The 15,159-nt window shown below is 45.4% G+C and overlaps 1 protein-coding gene across 1 annotated transcript; it reads right to left on the bottom strand.

Annotated features, from left to right (window-relative positions):
• Positions 1 to 982: 982 nt before the first annotated feature.
• Positions 983 to 8,101, bottom strand: LOC118092160 (uncharacterized). Its single transcript, XM_035129946.1, has 5 exons — positions 8,027 to 8,101; positions 5,872 to 5,931; positions 4,092 to 4,156; positions 3,256 to 3,773; positions 983 to 3,081 (listed from the first exon to the last, which is right to left on the bottom strand). The coding sequence occupies exons 1-5, from the start codon at positions 8,099 to 8,101 to the stop codon at positions 983 to 985; spliced, it is 2,817 nt and encodes a 938-aa protein (XP_034985837.1).
• Positions 8,102 to 15,159: the final 7,058 nt, after the last annotated feature.

The following is a 15,159-nucleotide window of genomic DNA, read 5'->3' as shown; positions in this document are numbered from 1 at the left end:
TAACTTTTCATAAAATACTTTGTTTAATGTTTTTTTTAGGACCCCCCCCCCCATGCTTTTAGTGGTTCTTATTGTTATCTGTGAGCCACATTGAGTCCCATCAGAGGAAAAGGTGTATAAATAAATCTATAGAATCATAGAATTGTAGAGTTGGAGCGCACCGCGGGGGTCATCTCAGTATTTGGGAAGGTGCACATGGGAAAAAAGAGTTCCCAGTGCTGGATTTAGGGCAATGTTCCCCCACAGAGGGCACCAAGCCAAGGGGGTGCAAAATCAAAAAGATCCATAATTTATTGGAATCCTTGAGGTTAAGTTCAGGGCTCCCAAATTACAGGAGTCATTGGCTCCTATGATGCAGGTTTTAGAAGTGAAACATGGGGGGGGGGAGCTCGGTTCGAAAGGAACAACTGTAGCTTAGTGGTCAACCATGTTTTGCATGTTAATGGTCCCAGAATCAATCTCCAGCATCTAGGGCAGGGGCCAGCAAACATTTTCAGCAGGGGGCCAGAGATGCATTTTAAATAAAAGGGCGCATTCTACTTATGCAGGCCAGATTTAGAAGGCGATTGGGCTGCATCCGCCCCCTGGGCCTTAGTTTGCCTACCCATGATCTATGGCAGGCATCCCCAAACTGCGGCCCTCCAGATGTTTTGGCCTACAACTCCCATGATCCCTAGCTAACAGGACCAGTGGTCAGGAATGATGGGAATTGTAGTCCAAAACATCTGGAGGGCCGAAGTTTGGGGATGCCTGATCTACGGCCTCCTAATACCAATCTGAATCCCTGGAGAGCTGTAGTCCAGGGCTTCACTCAGCAAGAGGGCCTCCAAACCCAGGCTGCTTCCCTGCTGCTGCCTCCTCCTCTGATGCACCAGTAGCAGCCAATCCGGGAGGACCAGACTGGGAAACTGGACTCAAATTTCAGCAGTGCCCCCCCTCCCGGCCTCTTGCCTTCCATTCTACAGAATAGTTGCAGAATTCACTAATCTCTGTGTTTGATTTGACTTTTTTCATATACCTGTTTTCCTCGCGAAATAATTCCTTCAGGCACTTCTGGATATTCATCCTCAAAGCTCGTTTCTTCTTCCTCAAAGCTCGTTTCTTCTTCCTCAAAGCTTGTTTCTCCCTCCCGGATTGTTTCTCCCTCCCGGATAGTTTCTCCCTCCTGGGGTGTTTCTCTATCCAAGTTTCTTGCTCCCTTCCAACTTGTTCTGTCCTCTTCGACGGTCGATTTGCTTCCTTCGCTTTCCTCAACTATTTGACCTAGCACTGATTTGCTTAACTTAATTGGCATAGAATACCTTTTCATTCTGGATACGTTGCGTTTTATTTTTGGAACAGAATCCTTGGTGTTTGGAGTATATCTGGTTATGCCAGCCCAATCCCTGTTGCTCGCTCTAGCTGCTGCAATACTTTCCTGTTTGAGGTTTGACATCGACGATCTTATGAATCCCTGCAGGTTCCCTCTGAATGCTTCGGGTCCTTCCTCCTGGAAGCTCTCTGTGACTTCTCTAAGCCATTTTTCCACATCCACTCTAGCTTCTTCAGCACATACCTCATTGAGGTGTGTTTTGGATTCGTCGAGCCATTGCTTGATATTTTGCCGTGATGCTTCTGGGTCTTCTTTGAGGTATGCTAGGGACTCTGCAAGCCATTCTTGAGCATTCAGATTGGAGGCTTCCTCTTTGAGACTCTGTATCGCTGATTCCGCCCACCCCTCCACATTTACTATACTTTCTTCAGAAGTTCCCTCTTTAAAATTCTGCACAGATTCTGCAAGCCAATTGTACGCATTCAACTTAGGTGCTTCGGGACCTTGCTCTTGAACGTTCACCATGGATTCCTCAAGCCATCCTTTCACATCACGTCTTATTGCTTCAGGACATGTTTCACCCAGGTTTTCTATGGACTTTTCAAACCATTGCTGTAGGTTCTGTCTGGGCATATCAGGCCCTTCCTCTTCCATGGTTTTCAGGGATTGTTCAAGCCACTTTTGAACACCTAGTCTGGAGGCTCCCCTTTGGACATTTGCTATCGATTCATCAAGCCACTGATGCACACTTTTGGCAGTTGGTGGAGGAATGTCCTCTTCGAGGTTCAGAATGGATGCTTTTAGGAATTCGTTGAGGTTCTGCTTGGGTGCTTCAGGACTTCCCTCTTGGAGCCCCTTTCTGGTTTCTTCAAGCCACTCTTTCACATCCTGCCTGGATGCTTCAGGCAACTCATCTTCAACGTTTCTTAAGGATTCTTCAATCCAGTCCTGCACGTTCTCTATGGATGTTTCAGAACTTTCTTGTATGCGGCTTATCAAGTTTGACTGAAGCCACTTCCCCACATTCAGCATGGACTTCTGATGGTTTTCTGTGAATGGTTTAGGCACCTTCTTACCGGATGCCTCAGGACCTTTCTCCTGTATGCTTTCCGTGTTTGCTTCAGGACTTTTCTTCTGGATATCCTTCACGGGTGCTTCAGGAATTTCTTGGATGTTTCTCATGGATGCTTCAAGCCATTCTTGTATACCTAGATGGGACGCTGCAGGCCCTAGATCTTGGAGGTTTCTTATGGATGCTTTAAACCACTCCTTCATATCGTGATTTGATTCTTCAGGATATAGCTCGTCAATTTTTTTCATGGATGACTCAAGCCATTCCTCCAGACCCTCACTGGCATCTTCAGGACCCCTTTCCATGAAGTCCTTAATGGATGCTGCAAGCCATTTTTGCATTTTTTCTCTAGATGCTTTATTGCCGTCCTGTAGGACACCTCTCATGGATTCTTTGACCTTTTGCTTCATTTTCTCTTTTGCTTCTTCATTTTGCAGACCTTTCAATGCGTCTTCATTTTGCAGGCCTTTCAATGCTTGAGGCCGTCCCGGAACAACTAGCTGGGTCGTTTCAGGACCTTCCTGTCTGGGTGCTTCTGGAGGTTTTTCCATGGGTGCTTGAAGCAGTTCTGGCACTACAAGCATCTGCTGCTGAGCATTTGGTTTTGTTGCTTTGTGACTTTGCTCTTGGATTTCCTGGATGCCTTTCCTGGATGCTTCAGCCCACTCTGGCACACTTAGGTGGTCTGTTTCAGGCCCTCCCTCTTGGAGGTTACTCCATTTGCTCACATCCTTTCTAGATGCTTCAGGACCTTGCTCTTCAATGTTATCCCCGAGCAACTGAGGCTTTGCTTCAGACTCTTGAAGGCCCTGGAGGCGCTTAATGGATTCTTCATGCCATTCCTGAACACCTAGGTGGGACGTTTCAGGACCTTCCTCTTGGAGATTACTTATGGATATGTCAAGCCATTCTTTCACATCCTGTCTGGCTTCTTCAGGACATTTCTGCTCAATGTATTTACGGGATTCTTTAAGCCATTCTTCAATAGCTGGTTTGGGTGCTTCTGAAACTTCCTCTGTAAGGTTTTCCATGGATGCCTGAAGCCACCTTAGTACTTTCTTCTTGGATACCTTGGGATCTCCTTTCCCTTGGATTCCCTCTATAGATTCTTCAAGCCATTTCTTGTTTAGGTTATATCTAGACAATTGAGGAACTGCAGGAGGCAGGCTCTCGCTTTTCTGTGTCATCTTTTCAGCCTCTTGCTTTTCAGCCTCTTGCTTTTCAGCCTCTCGCTTTTCTTCATCGTCAGGTTTTTTAGCTTGTGTGCTTGTTTGCCATACATAAACGCAGCTTCTTTTTCCTGCTCCACTCATTTGTGATTCTAAATGTTCCATGCCTACTTCATACAAACATGGTGCATAATGGTCTTTACTCAGTGCCTCTGCCGGTCTATAAAAAAATAAGAAATTTATTAGAGACTGCTTGAACAAAATAATCTAAATTAACATTAACTTCCTTCCAGCACTAAATCAGTGGCTTCTCAATCCAAAAGCAAATTTAATTAAGTGAAATGGGTTGCACATTATATTTGAAAATTTACTGCTAGGAGCAACATGTCTATATCTTATCACAGGAGCTAAAAAAAAATTCTCTCCAGTTTTGGAATATTTTTACAGAATTTCAGAAAATGAAACTATGACAAAACCCACCTATGTTGTTCCAAAGCATCTCTCAACCCAAATATTTTGATTGGCTGCAAACACTTACAATGTAGCTTGTAGCTCAGAGTCCTTGAGTTCCTCCTGCAGGCAATTTATTTTCATCTGAAGACTCTTAACAATCAAAACACACATATGTTTACAGGTGAATAACAAAACACACTTATCTCTCAATCACACTCACTTTGTCTCTGTCTCTCTCGCACACACATTTTGGGATTCTGCAGATCTTGTTATTGTGAAAAGAAATATCTTTCAGAAGGGGAAAACTTGTGGTCTAACAATGCAGGGAGCACTTTCACAAGACCATTTCTCTGTGGTGCAAACAGTGAAGGAGGAGTCTCCTCAGCAACTTCAAAAATGTTAATGGAGATGGCTGGCTCTTTTCTTCATTGTGTACCCCAGATTAGTAATAGTCCACAGCCCTCATGCAAAATAATCACTGATCCACTGAATGTGTGCGTTTGTTGGTTGACAGCGCGCGCGCGCACACACACACACACACACACACTTCCCACCCAACAGACCACTATGGAAATAATCGGTACTTTGGATCCTGTCTGGATAGGACCCTTAGATCCTGAGCTGTGGTAATGGCAGCATCACTGTGCCCCGGGGTCTGAAGGATGCAGTCTCTGCTGTGATGGTTAGATCAAAAATACGCTCTCCCCAGCGGTGTGTGTACTTCGGGGACTGGGCTAATTCCTGGTGCCTCCTCCCAAAGCCTGGGAAGTTTCTGCCCAGCTTAGGGAGAGAGGGGTGATGGCAACATCAGCACGTCAAGACGTCACACGTGTGACATCACCCCCACCCCGCAATCGCCCTCACAAGCTGGTGCTTCTGGCCCTAAAAAGTTATCTGCACGCCACTAAATGGTCCCACTGCCCGCTTCATATGAGGCGGGAGGTAGAAGAAGGAAAGAGTTGTCCAGAAGAGCTCTGGTTTAGGCCATGAAACTGCTGCAAGGGCTGAAGAACTGGGCACCGGCATCCAGAAATAGTGTGTTTAGGAAGCTGAGCATACCCTCCAACATTTCTCCGATGAAAATAGGGACATCCCATTCCTTAATGATAATTTTACTATATATATCCCACACAACTTTACTGGGTTGCCCCAGCCACTCTGGGCAGTTTCCAACATATATAAAAACACAATTAATGCTTTAAAAAACTTCCCTATACAGGATTGCCATCAGGCGCCTTGGGGGTCGGATAACTCCATACCCTCCAACATTTCTCCAATGAAAATAGGGACGTCCTAAGGGAAAGTGGGACATTCCAGGATCAAATCAGAAACCAGGACACCTTCTCTAAATCAGCGACGTCCCTGGAAAATAGGGACACATGGAGGGTCTTCAAAAGGGCTTTATCTCTATCCCTGTTTAACTGTTTCCAATCTAGTAGGCTATTTAAGAGGTACCGGGGAAGGAGATTCCGCAAACTGGATTAGGATCCGGGTTAAAATGCTCTGCCAGCATATGTGTGTGTGTGTGGTGTGTTTATGGGTACACAGGTCAAAATGGTTTCTCACATTTGCAGAGCATGTTTATGGGAGTAAAGAATGATCCTTGGCTTTTATTTTAAAAACCATTAAAAACCACACATCTCATAAAAACTCCCATCTGATCTCCTCTCCACCAGGCATATATATTTAGGCCTGGACATTTTACATAAGTAGTATTTCCATTTTAAAATGTCATGGCTGAACTCCCTTTTGATTTGCTAATGAGGTTATGTCACAGTCATTCTCAACACTATTTAATCAGAAATAGTCATGCTGACTTCAAGAGGAAAGAACTATATTACTGAATACAAATATACTTGATGTACCTCAATATGTTTTCCTTGTTCAATCAGAGCTGCTCTTGTTTCAACCATAAGTACTTGTTCCTGTAGCGCAAATGAAATGCAACATTTTAAAGAAAGAGTGAAACCCATAATTTCCATTACACAAATGTAATGGTTTCATTTTTTGTTATCAAAATACTTCTTATATAATTAATGTGTGATTATTTTTCATCTGTACAGTGGTACCTCGCAAGACGAATGCGTCTTGCGATCTGATGGTGACTCGCATGACGAATTCATTTTGCAAAAAAGTCGTCTTGCGAATCGCGGTTTCCCATAGGAATGCATTGAAATTTAATTAATGCGCTCCAATGGGGGAAAAAAGGAATTTCAATGCATTTCTATGGGAAACCGCGATTCGCAAGATGAATTTTTCACAAAATGAATTGACTTGCGGAACCAATTAAATTCGTCTTGCGAGGCACCACTGTATGTACATATGTGTTATATATACAGTGTGTGTGTGTGTGTGTGTGTGTGTGTGTGTGTGTGTGTGTGTGTGTATTACACTGCCTTTCTGCCCCTTTTATACAAAGGCAGCTTGGACTTGAATTATCTATCTATCTATCTATCTATCTATCTATCTATCTATCTAATCAATAATATAAAGCAAGAAAACAACGAGACTTGAATGAAAACAACAGAAGATGACGAAAACACCCTTTACCCTGCCGTCCTATGCATGTTTAACATGGAGTAATCCTGCTGAACATAGTTCAATTGCAAAAACTCACAGCTTGTCCAAAGCCTGGTAGAACAGAAAGGTCTTTAATTGAAACACCAACAAAGCAGGTCCCTGGGAGTTTGCAATGGAGAAAGCTGTGTTCTTGGCAACCACCCATCTGAGGGCGGGGGCAGCCGTAGCACAGTCTCTGCAGGCCAGGGAAGAGGAATCTGTGGCCCTCTGCAGGTTCTGTTGGACTCCTAGACAGCCTTGGCAATAGTCAGGGATGCTGGGAGCTATAGTAGAACAACATCAAGAAGCCCATGTGGAATGAATCAGCCTCCTGTAACCAACATGCTTACGTCTAATTAATGCATGAAAGGGGTTAAGACCATAGAGTAAGCTGTCCTGCCAGGCTTAGCTAGGTCACTCCTCACCTTGGGAGGAAGGGTTACCAAACTCTTTGTCCTCTCACTTCCACCATGTGAACCCTACCACCAAGAAGGTCTAAGCTGAACACTCCAAGCTTAGACTGCATTGCTTAAGGGAACCATATTTGTGTTTATGTACAAATAATTCACAAACCTTTACCATATTGAAACCTAAGTTATACCACCTGCCTTTTCTTGCCGCTGTATGGAAAAGCACATGATTCAGACCTTGGAAGGGTTTGTAAGTAAACCATTTTTAACTAGCCATATGTGTGGTCTCATTCTATGCTAAGGGAAGTGGGGAATTTTAGAAGCAGCTTAGAAAGGGGGATATTTTCCCACACTTTGCTTTGCTGCATATCTTATTATTTAAAATTGCTGCCGGGGTTCTCTCACCAAAGAGTACTTGCCCCAAACCTGGATCCAGATGTCCAGAGAATTATTCTTCTATTTTTCTTTACTTTTAACCAAACCAAAACCCAACAGTCCAAAGGTTCTCCATTCCTGGACAGGCTGTGGAAAAGCAGGCAGCCCCAGATCAATCCAGCTTAAAACCAGCACACAGAACTGCCTTCAGAAATAAACTAGGGGTCAAGGAGTCAATGAAGCTTCTTAAGCACCAGCAAAATGTGGCCAATCCTATAGGATCCTGCTGCTGAGCCGGTTGCCATATTTTTGAACTACTCACACATTGAAGAGATTCACTATAAAAACATCTGTGTCAGGTTATGTGTGCTCTACTGTCTTCCCTGTTCACTTCATTGACACGAGAGTAAGAGCTGAATCCACATAGGTCTCCAGATCAGAGTGACTATGTTTATATTCTGGTTTTATCTAAACAGATTTCAAAATGCTGTTACAGGATCATATGGTGGTGAGATACCGCTAGCATAGCAGGGATTTTAACACTTTTGAATCTCTTTAGAGACAAATAAAGTCATTCTGCCATCAGCTTAACTGCAAATTAAACCTGCTTTCTTATTCTCCGGGGGGGGGGGGTATTCCATTATACCGTAGCTACTGTATATATATTTTCCAGTACCTTGAAAAGATCTCCTTTTTTTTCTTCCATCTTCTTTTCCCAACATTGCAGTGTCTTCTTATAAAAGGACAACATTTATCATTGACGGAGGAGAGAGAGAGAGAGAGAGAACAGATTTTATAAGTCTTGCACCCTTTGGGGGAAGCTATATTCCATACTTAACGGTTGCAGCAACCACTAAAAGTGCCTTCGCAAGCAGAGCTTTCCTGTTAGCCACAAATGCAACACTTTTCAATGGAGTCAGCTAAAAGTCATCATGTCTTGAATAATCAAGTGATGTATACGCGGAAACCTTCCTTAGGGTAATGACAAACAATGTACGGGATCTCCCTACACCTATTATTTGTGTGTTTCCCCCACTGATCAGCCCAGAGGCCAAATTTTACAGCAGCAGCAAAACACAATGAAAAATGATAACGAAACAAAGATAAAATACCAATCTTCAACACAATAAAACAATTAAGCAGCACAAACGACATTTAAAATGGATGTGTGACACCCCACCCAACTCACTGAAGGTACTATGGAATGGGAAAATTCTACTTGCTTCCTACAGGTGGTTAAAGAGCTAGATGCATTTATGGACATCCAGAGGGGATGAAAGCCTCGTGTCTGCTTAAAGCAGTGAAGTACTGGTGGCATCTTAAAGACTAACTTGTTTACTGGATGTAAGGGGGAGAGATTACAGAGAACCCCCCCCCCCTCTCATCAGAAGCAGCCCGTCTCCAAGCAGTCATGAAAGCACGGGGTCTGAAGGGGTGAGTCAGGAGACGGCGAAGGAGTGCCAGGGCTCTGGCAGCATTGGAGAGCCCCTGCTCCACAGGCAGGAAGAGAGAGAGGCGGGAAGGGTGGACAGGCAGAAGGCAGACAGTAGACCCTTCCCCCCAACATCGGGGAGGTGTTATTGAGAAGGAGGAGAAAGGGGAGGAGATTCACTGTCCCGAGGCTTTTATGCTGGTCAAAGTCGCGAAAAGGGGCAGTGCCGGGTTCTGATTCGGAATAAGGAGACATGAAACCATCCGCTCATCACACTGTAAATAAGGTGCACTAATAAAGACTTTTGAAAGACAAGCATGTGGAAAGTCGTTACTTGGGAGTAGCCGTAACAACTCTGACACTATGGCAGGAGCTTTTGTGCTTTAGATCATAGTCCAGATGAAGTGGGCCCATGAAAGCTGATGCCATAATAAATTTGTTCATCTTTAAGGGGCCACAGCAATTCACAGAAAAACCAAATTGCCATTTGCTCTGATAGAGTGCTAAAGAATGGTTTTCCCCGGAGGGAAATAGAGGTGGAGAAGCCCACTGTCAGCTTTCCCTCTGGAAGTTATTCCTGGGACGCGTTATTGCAATATTTGGGCAAACGATGGACTTTACTTTTCTCTGGCTCAAGCTGCCTAGTGACTGGAGACGGGTGGTTGGGAGAAGGGTTTGGTTGGCCTTTTCCATTTGTGCAAGGCTTGCTTATTGGATGCTTCGGGCACCGAGCTGATGGAGTAGGTCCAGCCTGTACGCAGTGCTGGTTAGTGCCCATTGGGACTGGTAGGGGGAAAGGCAGGAAGACCAACAGTAGGGAGAGCCACCCCATGGCTGCTTGTAAGTAAGAAGGCAGGCAGGTGGCAGTTCCCTGTGCACTCTAATGGACTGGCTTCCACTGACTGCACATGCTCAGGAGCGGTCCTGAAATCTCCACCCCTCCTGGCCTGGATAAGACCTTCCCCTCCTTCCCCACAGCTGACAACAGGAAGCCCGACCCATTTGTAAACTGATCTGATTTTTAAAACAGATTGATTTCAGACATGCAGTGGATGCCCTCAAAATTAATATGTTTTCAGACAATCAGTTCTAAAGCTTCTATCCATTTCTAGGTTGAACCATGAGGTCAGCCAACAGCCTGGCAGCCACATGAACTTGGAGGGTGGACGATAAGTGAGATGGTTTATAAATACTGAATGCCGACAAATGCGGCAACAGAAGCAGAGCGGCAATGCCTTGCGGTGAGCGAGAAAGGAACGTTGCATTAGCACATTTTTGTAATGGAAATGATCAAAGTGGTTTGGCGGGAGGAAGGGCGGATTGAAGTAACATCTAATTATTCATGATGGCACCAGTGACCACAAAATCACTGTTTACTGTCACCCAGAATAGGATATTAATAGGGGGGATGTTTGTTTCTAAATGTCAAGAAAACTGATAATGCTCTTCCATTTTGTTAAGGGTAAATGCTGCTGCAAAATTATATGCCCCCTTTCCTCAAGACAGGGAAACACAAGCCAAGCCGACTGCTTCCATCACAAGAGCATGCCTGCAACAATATGATCATTATCAAAATATACTGAGCAGATTTAAACTAGTTGTGTGCACACTGGCCCTTTAAAGCACGTTCGAAACACATTATTTTTCTCAAAGAATTCTGGGCACTGTAGTTTAACACTTACAGAGTTAAAATTCCCCAGCTTCTCTCTCTCTCTCTCTCTCTCTCTCTCTCTCTCTCTCTCTCTCTCTCTCTCTCTCTCTCTCTCTCAAACTATATTACACAGCCTACAGAAGACAGGATTCAATATGATACCCTGGCTGTGAAGCAATAGAGCAATAGAGTGAAGACAGTGCTACATCAAATTTGTATTCCTAGTTCTCTGGCTGACTAGCAGTATACTGAGGGTTACTCTAAGCCAGGCTTCCTCAACCTCAACCCTCCATATGTTTTTGACCTACAACTCCCATGATCCCTAGCTAGCAAGACCAGTGGTCAGGGATGATGAGAATTGCAGTCTCAAAACATCTGGAGGGCCGAGGTTCATAGCTGCCAAGTCTCCCGTTTTCCCCGGGAAATCCCCGTTCTCCCAGCTGTTCCTAGCTGAAAAAACACATGTTTCCCCCCGGTTTATTCTGGCGCGGCAGCCATTTTGGAACTGGGCAGAGCATGCTCAGAAGCGACTTTTGATGCTGCTCTGCCCAGTTCCATAATGGCTGCAGTGCGACTTCTGGCACGGTGGCCATTTTGGAACTGGGCAAAGCAGCATCAAAAGTCACTTCTGAGCATGCTCCGCCCAGTTCCAAAATGGCGGCAGCGCTACTTCCGGTCTGCTATTTCCGGCCCGGTCCCTTATTTCTCGGACAGCAACTTGGCAGGTATCCCGAGGTTGAGGAAGCCTGCTCTAAGAGACCAGAATTTGTGTGCTAAGGCTGCATGGCCCTGTTGCTCCCTAAGACAGCAACATACAGTTAGGGTTCAAACAGGCCACAACTTTATTGATTTCAGGTGTGAATAGTTTGGTATAGGCATTGGGTAAAGCCATTTATTCCATTCCAGCCTGTCTGCTGGAAGTGCATCTAAACATAAACCACATCTTGAAAGGGGGTGGGGCTAAGACCTACATCAAATAGGGGTACCTCCTGAAGGGTCCCTGTTAGAAGAGAGCTATGACCAGTGCTTTTTTCTGGGGGGATGCAGGGGTACACATACAACCTAAACATTTTGTGAATTTAAGTTTGGCCTCATTGAGGGGCAGTATTTCAATATGAGTAGGAAAATGGGAGTACCCCTAAACATTTTTTTAAAGGAAAAAAAGCACTGACTATGACCTTAGCCCTCACTTGGGCGTCTGGACAGAAGCAAGTCCTCATGGATCCCTTCAAGAGGATACACTTAACCAGGGCTTTTTTTTCAGCCAGAACTCATTGGAACTCAGTCCCAGTGCCTCTCAAGTGGGCACTATTGCCATTATAAGAGAACAAGTTCCAGCACCTCTTTTTGTGAGGTTCCAGCACCACTTTTTCTAGATAAATGGCACTGCCCTTAACCAAAGAGGGGCAGGCAGTTGTCGCTACAACCTTCCCTCCAGCCAAGACTAAGGCTTACTCAACGCCCAACCTCACAAAGTTGTGGTGATTGCTATGAAATGGACAAAGACCAAAGTAGGAAAGCAAAACATATCAAAAAGGGAGGGAGGATGGGAGGTCCAAGAAGGAGGCTGGGGAGAAGGGCTGGGCAGGCCCCAATTATTCCCCCTGGAGGGGAGCCAAGCTGCACCTTTTGGCTGGTTGGGCCTGCCCCCTGGGGAATCCCCCCACCTAAGCATTTGGCCAGTGCACAGGCAGGCTGCAATCCTCCCCGGCCGGCTGCCAGATCACGGACATGGCCATGACCAGGCTACAGCACTCCCTGACCATTAAAGGTAAGCAGACTTACGTCACACCTTACCTGTCTGAAGTGAGACCTGAGATTTGTGTTTTGGGCAGAGGAGGTAAAAGAAGCCGGACTGTAGAAGCAGCTTTGGGGGGTTGAAGTGAGAAGGGTCTACAAGGACACGCTGGTGTCTGGATGAGACTGACACTGCTCTAAAGACTAGTACAGTCATACCTCGGTTTAAGTATGCTTCGGTTTGAGTACTTTCAGTTTTAGTACTCCGTGGACCCGTCTGGAACGAATTAATCCACTTTCCATTACTTTCAATTGGAAAGTTCGCTTCAGGTTAAGTATGCTTCAGATTAAGTACAGATTAAGTACAGATTAAGTATGCAAACACGGAGCAATGGATTCAAACTACAAGAAAGAAGCTTCCACCTAAACATTAGGAAGAACTTCCTGACAGTAAGAGCTCTTCGACAGTGGAATTTGCTGCCAAGAAGTGTGGTGGAGTCTCCTTCTTTGGAGGTCTTTAAGCAGAGGCTTGACAGCCATCTGTCAAGAATGCTTTGATGGTGTTTCCTGCGTGGCAGGGGGTTGGACTGGATGGCCCTTGTGGTCTCTTCCAACTCTATGATTCTATGATTCTATGCTTCAGGTTAAGTACAGACTTCCGGGACCAATTGTGTACTTAAACCGAGGTACCACTGTATTGCCAACCTGCCCACTTGCCACCATCCTCAAATTGTCTATCTGCACATAAATGGGTATTGCAAAAATGCCCTAAGATTCCAGAGCTCACTCGCTCTCCTCATGAGGAAATTGCCCTATAATTTCCCGCCGCTATGGGAAGTGGAGACACTGGTCCCTTAGGTGATTTTATTTCATTGACTACGTTGGAAATGTAAAATTGCATCCCAAACTGTGTAATGGAGCGTTGAGTTGCTGAGGTGCTAAATGACTGTGGCACCTCGATGAATATAGAATTGCTTTGCTCAAAGTTTGAAGGGTATAGCCTCACAATGCTTCATTAAATAAAATTAGATATGGGTGGTACTGGGTTCTTTCAACAATATAACTCTTTCAACAAAGGACTCTTGAGATTGCCAAACAAATAATATCTGTATACTAGCTTGGATGGCATTTTGCTGCTCTTTATAGATTTGATTTTTGGAAAGAAAATGTTGGTCTGAACAGCAAACTTGGTGCAGAATCCTGCCAGCAGTTACAATTGAGTTCAAAGGGAATTTATACATGGGTTTAGCATTGCAGCCTTTGTGCCCCCCCAATTAATAAAACATTACTATTCATTTATATAGTATTTTAACAGGGCAGAGGACTTTACTATGGACTCCTTCGCACATAACGCTAACCAAACCAAGCAAGGACGAGAAAGTGTGCAAGTGTTGTGCAGGAGAACTTCCCCAAAGTTGGTGCCCTGCTAAAAGAATTCAGATGGTGAAAACTGGTATACCTTCGCAACGTCATGTTCCAAGGGTTGCCAAGCTTCCACATTGCTTAAAAGATGGTGACGCCGGATAGAAGAATCGGAGACGAGAGAAGAATCACAGCTGGCCATTCTATGGTGAGCCATACTTTTCCTTTGGTGTTCTTGATGCCTGGCAAGCTGGCAGTCACACCATCTAGACCACTTAAAGCAAAAATAATTATACATCTATATTTTTAAACAATATACTGAAGCAGAATGTGTACACTTCTGTCAAAGAAATGGTTCTTCTTTCTCTGTTCAGTATATGTTCAAGGTCACACCAGGCAATGCTACCACTTTCCTGGTAGAAAACATGGCTTCCCCATCCTTCTTTAAAGCATACCTGCCAAGTTGGTGTCGGAGAAATAAGGGACCGGGCGGAAGTAGTAGACCGGAAGTAGCGCTGCTGCCATTTTGGAACTGGGTGGAGCATGCTCAGAAGTGACTTTTGATGCTGCTTTGCCCAGTTCCAAAATGGCCGTCGCGCCAGAAGTCACACTGCAGCCATTTTGGAACTGGGCAGAGCAGCATCAAAAGTCGCTTCTGAGCATGCTCCGCCCAGTTCCAAAATGGCCGCCGCGGCAGAATAAACCGGGGGGGGGGGAACAAAAAAATCCATTTTTTTCAGCTAGGAACAGCTGGAAAAATGGGGATTTCCCGGGGAATACGGGAGACTTGGCAGCTATGCTTTAAAGGAGCTCAGAGTGATTCAGATGACATCTACTTAGCTTCACAGATGGAACTGCATCAAGCACCTTCAGATAATTCTCGGACCCCATATCTGCCCCATTCATTCCCACTATTCCAGTATGGCAGGAAGCAGAAGAATGGACTGGACATATTTTGTGCCCGGTAGCAACCTTGCTCCAACCTCCAGGATTGCAGGGTTGTTGTAGCAGGGTTGTTGTGAGTTCCTGGAGGTGGTTGGAGGATGGATGGCAGCTAACATATTGAGGTTGAATCCTGACAAGACAGAAGTACTGTTTGTGGGGGACAGGAGGCGGGCAGGTGTGGAGGACTCCCTGGTCCTGAATGGGGTAACTGTGCCCCTGAAGGACCAGGTGCGCAGCCTGGGAGTCATTCTGGACTCACACCTGTCCATGGAGGCACAGGTCAATTCTGTGTCCAGAATCAGCTGTGTCTATCAGCTCCACCTGGTACGCAGGCTGAGACCCTACCTGCCCGCCATACTGTCTCGCCAGAATGGTGCATGCTCTAGTTATCTCCTGCTTGGACTACTGCAATGCACTCTACGTGGGGCTACCTTTGAAGGTGACCCGGAAACTACAACTAATCCAGAATGCGGCAGCTAGACTGGTGACTGGGAGCGGCCGCCGAGACAACATAACACCAGTCTTGAAAGATCTACATTGGCTCCCAGTACATTTCCGAGCACAGTTCAAAGTGTTGGTGCTGACCTTTAAAGCCCTAAACAGCCTCGGTCCAGTATACCTAAAGGAGCGTCTCCACCCCCATCGTTCTGCCCGGACACTGAGGTCCAGCACCGAGGGCCTT

Source organism: Zootoca vivipara, chromosome 12, assembly GCF_963506605.1.
Source record: "Zootoca vivipara chromosome 12, rZooViv1.1, whole genome shotgun sequence".
NCBI classification, from domain to species: domain Eukaryota; kingdom Metazoa; phylum Chordata; class Lepidosauria; order Squamata; family Lacertidae; genus Zootoca; species Zootoca vivipara.
This window is presented reverse-complemented; position numbering and strand designations above follow the sequence as displayed.